The 17508-nt window shown below is 42.1% G+C and overlaps 1 protein-coding gene across 2 annotated transcripts in view; it reads right to left on the bottom strand.

The window, feature by feature from the left end:
- Positions 1 to 17508, bottom strand: part of tenm4 (teneurin transmembrane protein 4) — a gene marked incomplete at both ends in the record, with an annotated part of 153596 nt that overhangs the window by 66615 nt on the left and 69473 nt on the right. The window contains 6 exons of one of the 2 annotated variants that reach the window (XM_083696270.1): positions 654 to 870; positions 2620 to 2766; positions 5469 to 5495; positions 8113 to 8298; positions 12696 to 12896; positions 16782 to 16976. In XM_083696270.1, coding sequence (XP_083552396.1) covers positions 654 to 870; positions 2620 to 2766; positions 5469 to 5495; positions 8113 to 8298; positions 12696 to 12896; positions 16782 to 16976 — 973 coding nt within the window. The remainder of the gene's footprint in view (positions 1 to 653; positions 871 to 2619; positions 2767 to 5468; positions 5496 to 8112; positions 8299 to 12695; positions 12897 to 16781; positions 16977 to 17508) is intronic. The other variant, XM_083696269.1, reaches the window with a different exon arrangement.

Consider the following 17508-nt stretch of genomic DNA (forward strand, 5'->3'; position numbering starts at 1 on the left):
ACAATATTTCAATCCTAGCTGTATTATTTTCTTTTTACGTTGACTTTTATGTTTATTTCAAGGTAGAACAATAAACTTGAATGAGAGATATCCATAAGCAAAGCAGATGCAAATAAGGTGACGCAGGCTCTCACGAGTGATTAAAGATGAAAAGAGAGGGAGACAAAAGGGAAAGAGAAGCAGGGAATCACATGGGACTCTGTGACAGCCATCCTCCCTGATATGAAAGCGTTTCAGATTCCATGGCTGGGGCGCCACAAGCTCTGCCTCTGGGACTAGGCCTTAGATGTGTTACAGTAACAGTAATCAAAATACATGAATATGAGATGCCTCCCCATGCCAGGGAATGCTCCTGTGCTCTCAAACCCTCTTGCACATTCCTCTAACTATGCATTACACGCCGCTGCTCATTTCAACTCATCTCTCTGCAACACACAGCATCTAACCCTAACCCTAACACTAACACTAACCCTAACCCTAACACTAACCCTAACCCAGGCATTAGCAGAGGCACTCCCTAAAAAATTATACTAAAAACTACATATCAACATTCCAAAATTCTCCCTTGAAGTTATATCCCTTAGAATGGTGGGAGGTATCTAGTAATAAAGTGTGTCCTGTGTCCCCTCACTGAGTGGCTACTAGTCACTCACCTGCCATCGAAGGGGTTGGACCCAGGGATGATGTGTGTGCTGTCCCTGCCCACCAGGAAACGGACACGGTCATAGAAGGACTGCAGATTGCTCTGGGCAGAGGAGATCTGTGTCTCCTGGATGATGTCCAGAGGGTCCGGCGAACCCACACACAGAGAGGTAGTGTGACACGAGGCCTGCAGGCAGCAATCTGGGTCCATGCAGTCCACCAGCCCATCTGCCAAGGTCAAACAAGTCACTCTCTTTAAAACTCATAGACAAAGAAACTTCAGCATATACAGTAATGTAGGCTACTCACATCTTAGCAGCTGGGAAATCATTCATCGTAATGGTCGATTTAAATGAATTAACTATTGTATGATTTGAGTTGTCACTTTTATCAGAGAACTTTCTAGAGAACATGTCGACACCTCTAGGTTGCAGCTCTTCCCCTCCTGTAATTTTACAGAAATAATTCAAGACTGAAGGAGCTGCTGCACAACGCACTTTACTTTGCTGAAGTGGGTCATCTGACTCCCTGCTCTTTGCTTACAGGAGCCTATCTGGCCAGATGGGTGATAAAAATAAACCCTGCTGTCAGAAGTCAGTCAATTCCCTGGTAGATTCCCGTCATCATTGTGAGCATTGTGGGGCTCAGCACAGCAATGGGAAGACAAACAGCCCTCTGCATAAATAAGTGATGTTGTCGCATAGCACAAGCCCTGAATGAGGGCTGCAATTGGGGGAGTCACATCTGCAGCGCATCCTCCAGAGGGGCCTCCAGCTAGGTGCGCTGTCTGCCCAGCCCTGCCCGCAGCTCATTAGAGAGCCAGGCAGGGGGTCATTCCTGAGGCCAGAGGATGTTGGGCCCTAAAGCCTGCCACTCTGCACATTAATAAAGCCTTCCTGACCAGGTTGTCTTGACTTGAAGTCACTCCTCATTCTCACACCTGACAATATACAGAAAGGCCTGCACATACAGTTGGTGCTGGCATAAACCTATAGCTGCACGCCACGGTACCACGTGTGAAGTGCTGCCGAAAGCCACCACAAGGTGGTGAGAAGAGTTGCGAAGGATGTTTGAAAAGAGAATGGTTTGCCTTATCATATACATGCACATGTACTGTAGATTGGCAAAATCAAGTGTACTATAGCAGCTCATGAATTGCAGATCACGCATTCTCTCACAGCGAATGATTACAGAAGTTAGGAATTTTCATGCGTGACAGTAGTAAGTACAATATGTTTCAGTGGGATTGAGACCCAAAGTACATTCACATTTTCAGCAAGGGCTGCCTTCTCTCGTTCACACAATGTAATAATAATAATGATGCATTTATTTTGTATACTGTAGCGCTTTTTGAGGGATTGCTTGGAGGGGGAGAGTGTGCTGGATAAATTGTCATGCCTTTGTTTGTCAATCGGAAACGATCAAGAAAAAGATTACCCTCCCCAGACTGGGACAACAAAACGGCCCTGGATTTTCAGCCGACTTGTTTCGCTCTGATCTCTGTTGTAATGACACAGGTCTGTTTGCGACAGTTGAGAACAACTTACACCAGGAGGCCAAATCTCTGTTTTCATTTTAACATGGAGCAAAACATTTTTTATCATAATGCCATTGGCTTTATGTGGGAGGTACCATTCAAGATTAGGGAGGATGATTATTTTTGTTATGAGCATTTGATTCATATTCCATTCACCCAGGCCGATCAATAGGTTTAGGCTCCACTTTGCTTGTTGTATTATTCCTTCTCGCGAAATATACTTGCAATGTCCCTTCCCCCAATAATTCAGCGGCTTGGCTCTAAACTTTGGCCTACTGTACCTTCTTCATTTAGAGGTATTATATAGAAGAAAAAAGTAGAATGACACAGTGTGTTGTTGCCCTTCATTTATAGTACAATCATGCACAGTTATAACCCCCCCACCCCCCCGGGTCCCTGTCAGAGTATTTGGTTGTGGATTAGTGTGGTCTGGTCTTTACCTCCATCGTTGTCCTTGCCATCACTGCAGGCCGTCTCCATGGAGGTGTCACAGCCGCTTCCCCTCCAGCCCAGCTGGCACACACAGTACCAGCCACTGTTACCCAGAGTGCACCTACCGTTGCCATTGCACAAACCAGGACAGCCCTCTGCACAGACACAAGGACACATTCACAAAGGGAGAGCTTGACATGGAATATCAAATAGAGCTGGTTAAATACAAACACAAATGAAAAGATTGTTAGTAGAAAAACAATCACAAGAAGGAAAACAAAAGAGGACGGTAGACATAAGCGCTAATATGAGCTATACAACACTAAGGGCACTTACAGATTTTAAATTGATAACAGCAGCAATAATGGTCTTCAGCTGAAGTTGATTTATTTGATATACCTTCTATGACGCTTCTCATATCCCCTTTGCAGTAAAATCAGATAAGAGGGATCTTCTGAATCAATATTCACTCATTACTATAGTAGATTGCACTCTTACTGTATATCTGCACTAGAAAAGCTGAGTGATCAGGAGCAGTGGTATTTATTTTTGCATTGCTTTACACTAAATGTATCAGTTTAAATGTATTTTCTAATGTAATGTTAATATGTTTATATTTGAGATTATTTCTTATCATTCTTATTATTGTCGGTATGACACAAATGAATCACAAAAGAATTGCCTCAGATATTACATTTGTTCCCTGTTATTCATCGCTCTAGTTTTTCGTTCTTGAGACAGCTCTGTTTAATCAATAAGATTACCTCCTCAGACAGAATAGGCCTTGTCATTACAAAGCATATGACATGGGGACTGGATAAAGTGGCCTACTCAGCCGGGCTCTACATCATTATGCAGGTGAATGCCTCACTTGTACTGATTGTAACAAGGTATGTGACCCTGGAGAGGGAACACAGAGGAGGCCTGTACAGAACTACAGGTGAAACATTCCTCACTATGTCTCTGAATCGGCTTCTCAAGGACACAGATCACAGGATTATCTCTCATCCTCTGTTTTTGTCCCTCTTTGCTTGGCATTTATCTGGTGTCTTATGATCCAATTCCCCAAAGGACGAAAGGTAACATCTTGAGTTATCAAATGTAAAACCCTGATACGCTTTATGTTAGCAAGCAGCCTGAATGAAGAAGATGCCTGCTCTGACCCATTTTGTCAGCCAAAGCGACTAGAGCAGCCGCCTTACAGCTCTTACATCACGGGGTGAGAAAGAAGAGGGGAGAGATGAGAGAGAATGGAGGGGAGAGATGAGAGCGAGAAAGAAGAGAGAAAAAGGGGGAGCAGTGAGGAGTGGGAGAGAGAGAAAAAAGAGAGAGCTTCGATGGAGAGAATGCAGGAGTGAGATCAAGGAGTGAGAGAAGGAGAGGGATAGAGAGGTAGCGAGTAAAAATAGGCAGACAGACAGAGATGAGAGAGACTGGGAAACAGAGAGAAAGAGGGAGCACATTGAAGAGGTGTTGGGGAAAATTGTGACTGCTCAAACATTGCTTTTAAGGGAGATGATTGAATATTGATTAAAAGTGAATGTTTTTCTATGCATGGCGCACATTCTTTTGTACTTTTATATACCACAGTATATAAGAGAAGTTTATATTATTACGCTTAAGCAGGCTCCTTGCATTACATGGTACAATGCAAGAGGATTACACATCAAGCATTTTTGATGCAATAATGGATAATGATGATTGTCATTGATAAAGTGCTAAAAAGATCTTAAACCAGTGGAATAAAAACTATAAGAGTGTAAGCCCTGAGCTTTACATTTCTTTACACCTTGATTCTGAACCTGTGTGTATTTGCACCATGTTCAAATCAGCTCCATTTCTATTTTCTTTTTGGAGTACTGTTGAGAGATAAAATGGACAAAGAAGTCCAGCTAGACCACAGACCTGGGTCAAAAAGTATTTGAAATACTTGCAAATACTTTGAGCATTTGTTTGAGGTGGGCACTGTTTGCACTATTAAGACTATTCCATTGGTTCCATTGTGCAAAGCAATGAAGCATAGCTAAGTATTTGAAATGATTTCAATTACTATTTGAATGCAGGTCTGTTAGACCAAACAGTGGAGACAGATGATTAGACAGCTCTGAATGCATATTAAGGATAAATAAATGAAGATCCGCTTTCTCTGTTGGCATCAGTTCAACTTAATTGGCAGTCCTTTCAGAAAGAGGTCCCTGCGGAGCCCAGCCCTGCCTGTCTGAAACAGCTCCAAACGTGAGGCCGCAAGTGCTCCGAGGACTCCTGTGGCAGCCGCTCTCATGGCAGGTGGTCCATTACCAAGGACAGAGGGAGAGACGGAGGGAGCTGGAGGGAGGGCTGCAGCTCTGCCTCCACCCCCTGCTCACTCTGCACCAACCAGAGCATGAGCTCTTTTAATGAGAGAGGATGCAGCCTCAGCACCTATCAGGCCCTCCTCACAGCTGCACACTCATCCATAATACATGACCCAGGTTATAGAGTCCCCCACGCACCCCCACCCTCCTTAGCACCCCCCACCCTCCTTAGCATTGCCCTTTTGAGAGAAAGTGGGGGCCACATATACTAGAGCATGGCTGCACGCACAAACACAATGCCCCAGACCTCACAAAAGTAGGACAATGTGATTCACCAGGTGAGAAAGTGCTAAGTGGAGACCGTTGGGTGATGCTGTGACGCAGTGACAAAAAGTTGATGGGAGGTGGGAATATTTGTACTGGGGGGTTGGTGTGATTTGAGGTGCAGAGTGGTGGCATATGTAGATGCAGAGAAGAGTATGGCCTGTGGACATGATTATGAATGCTGGGTAGAGTTATATTGGAAGGAAGGCAAAAATACAAAGGAAGGAGGAATGCCATACCTTTCACTACCTTATCCAGATAGTGAGCTTAGGAGATAAAAGACAGGACATATAAGGGAGGTTTGAACAGTGCCACTTCCATGACAAGACAAGGCAAGGTGTTAGTTTACACTACATAAGGTAAAATAAGAAGAGCAGTAGTGAAACAAATAACAAGCATTGCAAGCAACACAACAAACACAAGCAATGAGATGATAAGGGAGAGAGTGAAATTAGAGCAAGAGAGGGAGAGAGAGAGAGAGAGAAAGAGAGAGAGAGGTGTAGAATATAGCATTTCAATCTGCCCCCATTTACCAAAGCAACAAAAGATTGATGTAAGTATTATAACCATTTAATCTCTCAAACAATATCGTTTTGACGGGGGGGGGGGGGGGGGGGGCAGAATGTTAGACAAAAAGCTTTCAATCTCAGAACGCCTGTCTATAGACAATGAGGTCATCAGAAGCTTGACTAAGGGTGAGGCAATTTTCCCCAACACCTCTTCAATGTGCTCCCTCTTTCTCTCTGTTTCCCAGTCTCTCTCATCTCTGTCTGTCTGCCTATTTTTACTCGCTACCTCTCTATCCCTCTCCTTCTCTCACTCCTTGATCTCACTCCTGCATTCTCTCCATCGAAGCTCTCTCTTTTTTCTCTCTCTCCCACTCCTCACTGCTCCCCCTTTTTCTCTCTTCTTTCTCGCTCTCATCTCTCCCCTCCATTCTCTCTCATCTCTCCCCTCTTCTTTCTCACCCCGTGATGTAAGAGCTGTAAGGCGGCTGCTCTAGTCGCTTTGGCTGACAAAATGGGTCAGACCTCCACTATATTGCACAGCATGGGTCTGACGTGGACTTCTCAATCATGAAAATGTATTTCAATTGAGACCTTAATATATGACAGTGAGACATATTCTAGTCGAGGGAGTGTGGATCTCAATATGGCACTTATAAAAGGCACATCAATAATGCAAGAGCCAGCATATAAAACATTCACCGACTTAGCCTGGGCACTGTGTTCAGTTAGTAGTGCTCCAAGATGTGCCTTAGCACACTGTAAGAACAATATCCAATTGTTCAATATCGAACAGAACTCTCACCTAAATGACTTGGAATCTTTACTATTGTCTGTTCTCCCTATTCACTCAAATCTGCGAATGTTTCAAATTCCTTTTCATTGAATATGTGTTTGGGGCGGGAAAGAAGGGCAGTCGTCATTGGTTTCATACTTCCTCTTTCTTGTCTGGGTGGGAGAACGATAGACTGAATAACGACGAGCTGGTATGAAATGTTGTAGTTGTAAACAGTGACCATGATAACAAAATACAACTTATGACACCTGTCTGCACAGTGTTGAGGTGATGAGGTTGTTCGTTGGACAGAGCAGAGGAGGGACAGAGAGCAGAACAGGGAAACAGTGTAAAAGAAAGAGTGAGAGAGAGGAAGAGTAGCATCTAACGCAACACAGACAATATTAAACAGATACTAAACAGATAGGGAAACAAAGCTTCCCAGAGCGAGTTCTCTCATTTACTGTTCTGGAGTGATAGGAGGGATATGATGCTCTATAGATGACCTGACACAACAAAATAAACTAATACAACAGCAAAAATCCAATTTCGCTAATTCATTAAATCCTGCCACAATAAAATAATCTGTCCTAAACCTAACTAGCCCTGCTAATCAGTCTATGACTGTGTGGGGCTACAGTTAGTTTAGTTTGGCAGTTTCGTTATTCACGAAGAGGGGGACAATCCATGTGTTTTGTAGTTAATATTATGGCCAATCACTATTTGACATCCCTGTAAAATGCTTAGACTTCTTTAATCACATCAGTATTTAAACCCTGATGCTTGTTCTAATAGCAAACTAATCTTCAAGCCTTACCAATCTTTTGGATTGGTACTTAGACTTTTACATGGTTTCAACTGTGGAGCTGTCTGTGCTAGCTAGTGATGCATAACCATGCATGGCCAGGGATAGACTACAGTACAGCAAACATTTAATATTTACTACTCTGTTGTAGTAAATATATCAAGAAAGTATCAATGTAAACATTCTGTAATAACCCATTTAAGTAGGCAATCTGTTTTTCCTCTCTAGTTTCTCCTTTTTTTTCTTTTCTTTTTTTTTTAACACTACAAACGTGTTGAATTGATGGCTCAATGTAACAACTAGAACTATAAAAACATGTTATTTTTTTAACACAAATAAATAGTCTTGTTCCTCACATAGCTAACCCTAACCCTAACCCAGTTGTGACTCTTAAGTACAACAGAGATGTTTTCACAGTGAAATATAATGACCAGCATGCTTTTTTTAACCATACTGATGTTGAATTCAACTGACCGCCCGAAAGAATGTCATTCAAGTGGTTGACCTGCTTGCAATGAAGCAAATGTTTGTATTTTAAATCAACAGTCAAAGGAAACAGGGACAGAACAGGATGAGGAAAGGGATGAGTAAAATGAAAGGACACTATAGCACATTCCCACATTAAAATGCATGAAGGCAAGCCTCAAATCCTTGAGCAAACCTATTCATGCTATGCTGGTCTGCACAAATTCAATTAAGCATGCTTTTCCCTTTATTCCACAACTGGACTGCTACCCCCACAACCAGCACACCATACACACACATAGACCCCCTCCCCAAACCTCACTCCATCCTACCAATAGTGCAGTGTTCTCCATTCCAGCCTGGACTGCATTCACATTTGCCGTCCTTGCAAGTGCCATGCTCGTTGCAGCGAGGGTGACACGCCCTCTGGTCACACCCGGCACCCATCCAGTCGTCGTCACAGCGGCAGGTGCCCGACACACAGATGCCATGGCCACCACAGTCCGCTGCACAAATCTCTGTGGGAGACAGGGACAGAAAGAGAAAGGGAGAGGAAAGGAGAAAGACAGACAGAAACGGGGGGGGGGGGGGGAGTGGGATGGACAGGGAAGAAGAGGCGATGACAGGATGAAGCAACAGGGGTGAAGAAAAGACAAATCCAGGAGTTATTGTCAGTGGGAGGCGGCCACGCTTCACTACCTTGTCTGATGGCGACTGAAAAGAAATTCCTGCACTTTATAAGGGGCAATCCCTTTTGACAATACAAATCTAATAAGTCCATTACAAAGAAAGGACATGGATTGTGGAGACCTTAGCAGGCTGATTCTTCTCCTGGCCTCTTCCTTCTTTTGTAAATTTCTCCCTTTTTGCCATGAGGAGGGGCAAAAAAGGGAGAGACATTTTTTAAATGTTCCTTTCTATAGGGGCTGCAACACGTCAGATTTAATTAACAATTGGTTCGCTGCATTGGAAATGAGGCAAGAGCACTCTAAATAGCTGTCTCCCAAAGATGACTGAGAAATACACCCTTTGCAACTTTGGTAAATATGGCATGATGCTGATTTCATCTACATGTTGTATTCCTTGCCTCTGAATCACATTGGGAATACAGCAAAGGAGGGGATTGCTCAACATGCCTGCACAGGGCACATAATGTCAATATGCTGCTTTATTTTGACTAAACACAAACACCTAGTAGGAAGTTATCCTGGTGGGATGACAGGAGAGAGTAGGGCTGAGATACAAACTAACAGTGGGGCTTGGCTTGGTTTATTGTTACACAGCTGAAAGACTCCCTTGACTGCCTGCGATAGTGCCTGCAACTACTAGGACAGTCTAGCATGGGGGTACCCAAATGACCTCATGGGGGTACCCAAATGACAAGTGAAAAGCTGAGAGAAATATAACCCACCGACAGATTACTTATGAATACAATTAAAATGGTTACCTCTTTATTAGCAATCCTGTTATGACTGAAGTGCATGTATGGCAAACTGAGATGAACAATAGCCTTGTATCCCCCTCTGATAAGCTAAACATATTCAAATAAGTCCATGGGGGACCAGAGTGGTGGTAAAGTCTATTAATAAGTCAATTACTGCATATGAATATTTTTTGTCATTGTTACAAATTGAATTGAGTGAGATGGTCTTTTCAGCCATAAACCATAACATGGCATTACCAGCTTTAAAACCTTCAAAGAAAAATCTCTCCCTCTTGCTAATTAGAGAGCGAGGCTTTGTTGAACTATGCAAATGCCGTTAATTTCACATGCAACTATTCAATTAGAGGAGTCCTAACAGCAATTAATTCAGTGCCATTTACGGTGGACTAGGACACACACACACACACACACACACACACACACACACACACACACACACACACACACAGGATTAGGATTCTGGGATGAAAGCCTGGTATGATCAATCAATTTATTTTAACATATAGGCAAATTATTTATTTAGTAATTATGTGTGCTATATTTTCAAACGCACATTAGTGTTGCTTGATATGTCATAATAATAAAGTAGCACACTAATTGGATGCAGCTCTGTTTTGCTTTAGGCCATACAAACTTCATTGTTTAATTTTCAGATAAGTGAGGTGAGCGAGCGAGCAAAAAAAAAAAAAAACTGTATCAAAGTGTATTGAGTGTAGGAATATCCAACTTAGATAGATAAACATGAAAAGTATCAGAAATATTATGCCACATATCAGTCTGATTATTAAATACATTAACATTAATGAATTTGGGGGCCGAAGGTGAGATCTTAGGTGAGACAGTTGTAATTAACTCATTATGCTATTTATAAAATCCTGGGATAGGCCTATACAGTCCACAACACTCGTAACTTTTTGCTGCAAACTCCACCTAAATTGCACGCGATTAACCTCCTCCTCCGCCCATGCTAATGTTTACAAACCGATGTGCACGCATTGCACGAAATAAAAACAGTTAGTTAGCTGAAGAAGTTGTCAATGTCAGCATTTCGCAGGTGAGCAAAGTGCATTCAATCATCTATTTAGAAGAAATCTGTTGAAATCCCTGCATCCCCCTCCATGTGAAGCAGTGTTTCCGCTATATGCATTCCGCAGTGGTGGCCTGCCACTGCAAGATCTTTATCGCCGCTCCTATGGAATTTTAGAATTTTATGAAATATGGCACGCAATAACGCATACAGGCACTCTCTCTACTTTGAGAGAACTAGAGCAAGCTACGGAGCGTCAACCACTCAAACAGCTAGTAGCCTCCAGTCACCACGGAGCAGTGTGAGTGAAGCTGCGAGAGCAAGACAGACAGTTGAGTGATGGCGGGATCAAGACCAGGGATGAGCAGCTACGATAAAATACAGAGCTAGCTAGCCCCTCTATGTCTCTAATGTCCCACACCATTTGTTGTCAACTATGTTGTCGACTATTTCCTCAATGTGATATTTTGCGAGCATATCAGTTTAAATGATGTTGATACAAGCTGGGTCAACGTTAGTCAAACAAAGTCTTCTTGATTACATTTTCAGATGAGTTTGTTCAAGTATTTTTCGACGAAGAGAAAGATTGCCCCTGATGATGAAGAAGCGATGAACAGTCAGGTAGGGAGAAGGGGGCAGATGTGGGGGTGGGGGTTCTTGAAAATGCTCCAGAAATTTTTAAGGGGTACAAAGAAATGACAGTCTCTAAAATATCTAGTAAGTTAGCTAGTTGCTAAAGGATTTTAATGTTCTTACAGGTTTCCAAATACAATACTTGGGAGAATTATCCTACTGATTTCTTAATCAAGTGTATTTACCTTACTACACAGTTAGACAGGTAGGGGTCGAGGTGAGTGGAGCAGCAGCACAAGAAGTGCAGCAAGGGAGAGATGAAAAAGGTGAGGAGAGGGCAGATGGAGAGGAGAGGAAAGAGGAGGAGAGGAAAGAGGAGGAGTAGAGGAGAGGAGAAAGGAGGAGAGAGACTACCTTTGCCTGGGAAGCACAGAGATTCACTCCAACCCAGTTCAACCCAACCCAGTTGGGGGGCTATGTCAGCGTGTGTGCTACACTGTGTGCACTACGCCGGCAGCCCGATCAGAAAACGATGCATTAACAATATAAAGGGGCAATCTTTAATTGGTACATCAATGACATTCAAATGTATGATCTAGAGCCATTGATTATTGAAGAATCTAACTTATAAATACCTCATGAGCTTAGTTCAACTGTTTTACCCCATCAGAACCCAAAATATAACTTGTTTTACCCTATTGTATGTAAACAATGCAATTGTAAACAAACACTGCATAGCTTCAAAACATGGTTAATTTTATTTTTTTATCTAACAGAAAACAGTAAGAAATAATATAAAAACTGTATCCCAAAACCAGAGTCTGCTGTGTTTTTTTTTATATTGATAATCAATAGATCACAGCTCTGTAGTCAATCGGAAGTGAACTCCCATCTGCATTTTACAGCGATGGAAATAGCTGTGTTGACATGAATATGCTCTCATCTTTCCCTAACGTGAACACGCCAGTCTCTATAGCTTATTTTCTCTGGTTTACTAGAGCCTTGAGATGGAATATCAGTGAAGCTGTATCTCCAACCCAGTCTTCTCATTTTACACCTGGGGAAAAGAGTCCCCACAGTGTGACCGAGAATACATGGGTAGAATCCCCCAGAGCTGAAAGAGTCATCACCAGTGAGCCTAGTGTCAATGAGAGTCACATTAGCTTGCATTAGACCATGTTTCTGACAAGATCCTCACTTTGCTTGTTTCCTTCTTTTTTTGTGGCTGCCATGTGGTGGTTTAGAGAGAAGCCATTTGGAAAGGAAATAAAACAAACTTAAATCAGCCAAGGTTGATTGCTGGCAGTAGGCCTCAAACCGATCCTTGACATGAATAATTGGTGCTGTTATGTGAAGCAATTTATTTTAGCATACTCAGACGTTTATTTGTGAGAGACAGCAATTACCATAGTTATATCAAACCAGACAGTGAAGGAGATATCCATTCAGCCTAATACAGTACATACAACCGCTCACCACATTTCTGATATGTGATACTGGAGCAATCAATGTCATTGCTGTCACAGTAGGTCGACTCAAATTACCAGTACCATACCGCTGACTATGAATCATAGATATTTAGTCACAAGTCTTGATGGTACACAAATTACCAGGTATGTACTTAGTAATTACATAGTAAAACGTAAGTGATTATACAATAATATGAATAACCTATGAACTATGTGTTTGTTCCTTGGGAAGCATTATAACAAGCATGACTACGTAGAACTTAGTACCAGTTAGTTACCTAGGAATAATGGTACAGCATTATAAACAGCAGCTAAACACGGGTCTATCATAAGTAGTGAGTAGTGTGTTGCAATCAGTATGGCTGAAGATGAGGTTTCCTCCTATGTGGATGCAGTACTCACCTGTAGAGCAATCGTTGCCGGTCCAGTTGGGGTCACAGCTGCAGGTGCCAGTGTCAGCCAGGAAGGCGCCATGTCCAGAGCATTGGTCCATGCAGGAGGCCCTGGGGCTCTCACAACCCAGCCCTCCCCAGCCCACGAAGCAGTGGCACTCCCCCCGGACACACACCCCTCTGCCCGAGCACGTAGGGTCCAGGCAATCCACTGAAAGGGATTCAAAGAGACAACAGTGTCAGGTACCTGCTGTTTTCTCCTATTCAGAGTATTCCACCCATGCTGGGCCATCCTGGCATCTATATCAGAATCTAAGGGGGACATGGGGGCTCCACAGTGGGTCTGGGCTCCACTGCAGTTCAGCTAGCTTAATGCACTGTAGTACTGTACAACCATACAGAGCAGATACAAGCTGACATCTGAGGGGTGCCCAGTGTTCCAGAAGCCCTTAGAGGGACAGGGATTTACAATCAAGAAAATTAAATGGATACCTTCGCAGTGGGGCTCACTGCGCCAATCTACAGGTACAACCCATGCTCCTTATGGCACTCCCCCAGCTACTTGTAATGATATTTCCTCCCGAATAGGGAGGATGCCTTAACAAGTGCATTTTCCTGAATTGAAAAACGTGCTGGATGTGCTCCTCAGAGCTCTACTAACCAAAACCAACCTTGACAGATAGCTACTGTAAAAGGAAAGTGGGGTACAATGTAGGAAGGCCTTAAGCAAAAGAGCACATCTTATTCCAGTTTACAGCCTGGTTAGGAGATCACTGTGACTAAAGGAGGAGTGACACTGCCTTTTTTTCTTCATATAAATGTTGGGGTGTTACTGCATTGTGTATACAGTGCCCAGCATAAGTAATGGGACAGTGAACATTTTTTTCTTCTTTTGGCTCTATAAAGCACTGATGAGCTTAGCAATCGCAAACGGTTGGTAAGGAAGACCAAGGAAGACTTATATAGTGGATGACAGAAGAATGCTGACCATAATTATGACAAACTCCACAACAACTATCCCACAGATCAGGAACACTCTCCAGGAGGTAGGTGTGAATGTGTCAGAGACTACCATCCGCAGAGTACATTACCAGCCGAACTACAGAGGCTTCACTGCAAGGGGCAAACCACTAGTTATTGTCAAAAAGGTTGGATGGTCAGGTTACAGTTTGCTAAAAAGGTCTTGTGAACAGATTAGATAAATATGATCATGTACCAGAGTGATTGCAAGAGGAAAGTTTGGAGAAAAAATTATTTGCCCAAGATTTATAGCATACCTCCTCATCTGGAAACATGGTGGAGGGGATGTTATGGTTTGGGCATGTATAGTTGCCAATATAACTGGCTAACTTGTCTTAATTGATGATGTACTTGCTGATGGCAGCAGCATATTTTTTTCTGAAGTGCACAGTAGGGATGTCATGGTGCACCGGTTCTAGGGTAAACCGCGGTGTCAAACTCTAAGGTTATCATACTGAAAGAATTTACGTCTTGTAAGGATATCGGTTCACGGGTGTTAATGCTCAATGTACTGCTAAAACTAGTGTCAGTGTGTTCCACAAGCGAGCCAAGAAGCCGACTACCAAATCATTATCAGCTACTCTTTGAACTTCATACTACTTTTAATTTACACATTATGATCTATTGATAACTTCCGATCACAATCACAACCGCTCTTCTCTTTGTTCCAGCAGCCCTGTGAAAATAATATAAGTGGGTGAACTCGTGTGCACAGTAAAGTATACAACGGTTTGATCAGAATGTGAAAGTATAGTACACAACATTTAAAACATAATGTCCCTACATAATGTTTGCCCTAAAGCAAACTGCAGCTTGTGGAACACAAAGGATTTGCGGTAGAGTGGAAGGAGGGAGAGTAGCAGATCAGCTCATGAAGAACGGAGAGGTGAAAAGAGGGAATTGTTTAAATATCAGGATATAACTTGGACCAACTCGTGTTTTAAAAATATATGTATCTATATATGTATCTACTCTCACATGTTTGCTGTAGTCATCATGTATTCTCTCTACCGTCAAAATGAAAGTCTGTAAAATGGGCAGCTTTTATACACAACAGCATGGAGAACCGGGGGAAATGTTTTAGCGGTATTTTGATAATAGGCGTGACACGTAATGCAACCTATAACAGAATAAAGTCAGGAATTTTCATCAAGACAGGAGTCAGGGTTTTAGGTTTCAGTGGGATTGGTAAAGGATAGGAACATAGTATATAGGCTGCTGAGTAGGCTCAAGGACAGGAGATGAATTTTCTCTCCCATGCCATCCTCTACTCTATAGTTTACAGACTTCATGGCTATGGTTTGACAGACAGGCCTATTTGTGACTCTGAAGATTCACAATGACAGCTCAAAGAGGAACAGTTATTTTATAGGCTATACTGTAGGCCTAGGGGATCCCCTGATGGGTATATGGCTACCTTTTAGGATTCAAGGCTTGAGATTAAAAGAAATAGCTGTTACAGGTGTTTTAAAAAGAAAAAGTGCACCAGCTTCAAGAGAGCTCTTCCTCAACTTAACTTAATCAACTTAACTTAAAGAGAAATATGTGCATTCAAATTGCATATTTAATTTATTATTTGGTATGTTTTTTAAAAATATTTTTCAGAACAAAGCACTGTTCATAAGTGCATTTACGCAACTAAAATACTGTTCTTTCAGTCCACGCTTGCATTATTTTATTTGAGAAATTATTTTAGAAGATACCCAGTATCTGGTCAGGTCAAGGGGTCGCAGACTTCAGGCAGTTATTTTATGCAAAGGATTGTCAACCAAATACTAAACATGAGTGCTTAATTTTGACATTATATGAATCTGTCCCATTACTTTTGGTACCCTGAAATAGTAATGGTAAAACCAATATGTACATTAATACTATTAAATAAAAGCTGAGAATCTATACTTTGACCTCATAGTAATTGTATGATTTAAAAAACTTATAGAACCAGTATAAAGTATAGAACCAAAAGAAGAGAAAATGCTGTACTGTTCCATATATATTAATACAAATCAACGATTACTTTTTTAAGGTAGGATCTGTGTAATTTGGAGATGTTGTTAAATAAGTTCTCCAAAAATGTAGGCACAAGAGCTATGGGAGGATCCTGCTACAAGTGAAAAAAGAATAATGGCTAGTCGTCCAGTTCTAACAATACCCGCGCCAGTGCACACAGATAGCACATGGACACCGGGCCGGAGCAGTGTCTGGCCACTGAGAGCAGCAGGGCAGCTCCCCTTTACTGTGACATAAATGGATATAAAGGCTGTTATAATAAGACAAACAGGATCTCTTGCCTCTTAGCAGATGGTTTGGGCACAAGGCACAAAGATCAGAGGCTAACTGACAAGAACCTCTCTCCTGGCAATTAATCATCATGGCTGAAGGTCGCAGGGAAGAAAAGTAGAAATGTTAAAGGGCCCTCATCCACATTCCCATCCACTCCTTATGGCTAACACTCCAACCAAAATAGAATGGGGGGCTAGGAATGTCACAAACCCCCATTTATCACAATCCCAGGGTCCATTTTTCATCTTGAAATGAGAGCTTTCAAGACTCGACAAACACAATGTCTACTTCAATCTTATCTGTTCCTGCCTTATCCCAGAACAAACTTAATGGATTACAGTCACACGTTGCCGCTTTGCAAATTCAGCTTATTGGATTTTAGACAACAACGGGATTGTTTTGTGTGGTTAATGGAATGCTATGGACCACACATACATGTATAATGTATGGAGAAAAATACATTGAATGAATACTGAGAGAAGTTGAATACTTTTGGGCTCAAGTCCAAACAACTCCTCTCTGTCATGGTCACTCTGCCTACAGATTCAAGGGAGCAATGGATGCATATCTTAAAGCTGCTTTCTTAACAATAAGAATAAGGATTATCACTAAATATGCCCAACCCCTAATAATAACTCATTGTCAAGGGTGTTTGCTATACAAAATCAACAGACTTAATGCTGTGTAGAGGGGTAAAATGTGTGAGTATTTCAGGGACACCAGTGATCGGTAGCGATTTGTGCACATTAAAATACAAATCCAAGAGACTTGTCACAACAAAGGGAAACTTCACCTTCTTCACAGTTCTCGCCCTTATAGCCTGGATTGCAGATGCACGTTCCCACGATGCAGGTCCCATGGCTGCTGCAGGTGATGTCGATGCACTGGTTGGTGGGAACATCACATTCAGCCCCTTTCCAGCCACTGTGACACATGCAGCGACCTTTCAGATATTGACCATTCCCACTGCAGAGCACTGGACAGGATGCTTTGAAGAGAGCAGAAAGCACACATCCATTTGAATGGGCTCTACCAATCGTAGCTTCAAAGAATAATGTGTGTGCTGAGGCCTGCATCAGTGAATGTGACACACACCAGGAAATGGAAAACTGTTTATTCTTACCAATGTTGTATTATGTTACCGAGTGCTGCCTTCACTAAAACCTCCACATTTGATTTGATTGTACTGTATGTACTGCAATAGGTGACTCATGGTGAAACAAACAAAAAAGTAATATACAATGAAACAGATATCTAGCTGCTATCTGTGGCAAGACTGTTGTTATTGATGACCAGATTTAAACCTAATGAGCTGAAAGACTAGCCCAAAGTAGCAACATGACTTTGTGAGGGAGGATGAAACTTTGGCCAAGACCATATTATTTTGCCATTAGTAGATTTGTTCATGTTTTCAAATACTTGTTCTGGGATGTACTTGAGTATCATTTCATATATCATTTGAAAATATAGTGAAAAAAGCTAAACAGAAAAGGTTGCAGTTTATGTTTATGGATATGGTT

The sequence above is a fragment of the Argentina silus genome (assembly GCF_951799395.1).
Source record: "Argentina silus genome assembly, chromosome: X".
NCBI lineage: Eukaryota > Metazoa > Chordata > Actinopteri > Argentiniformes > Argentinidae > Argentina > Argentina silus.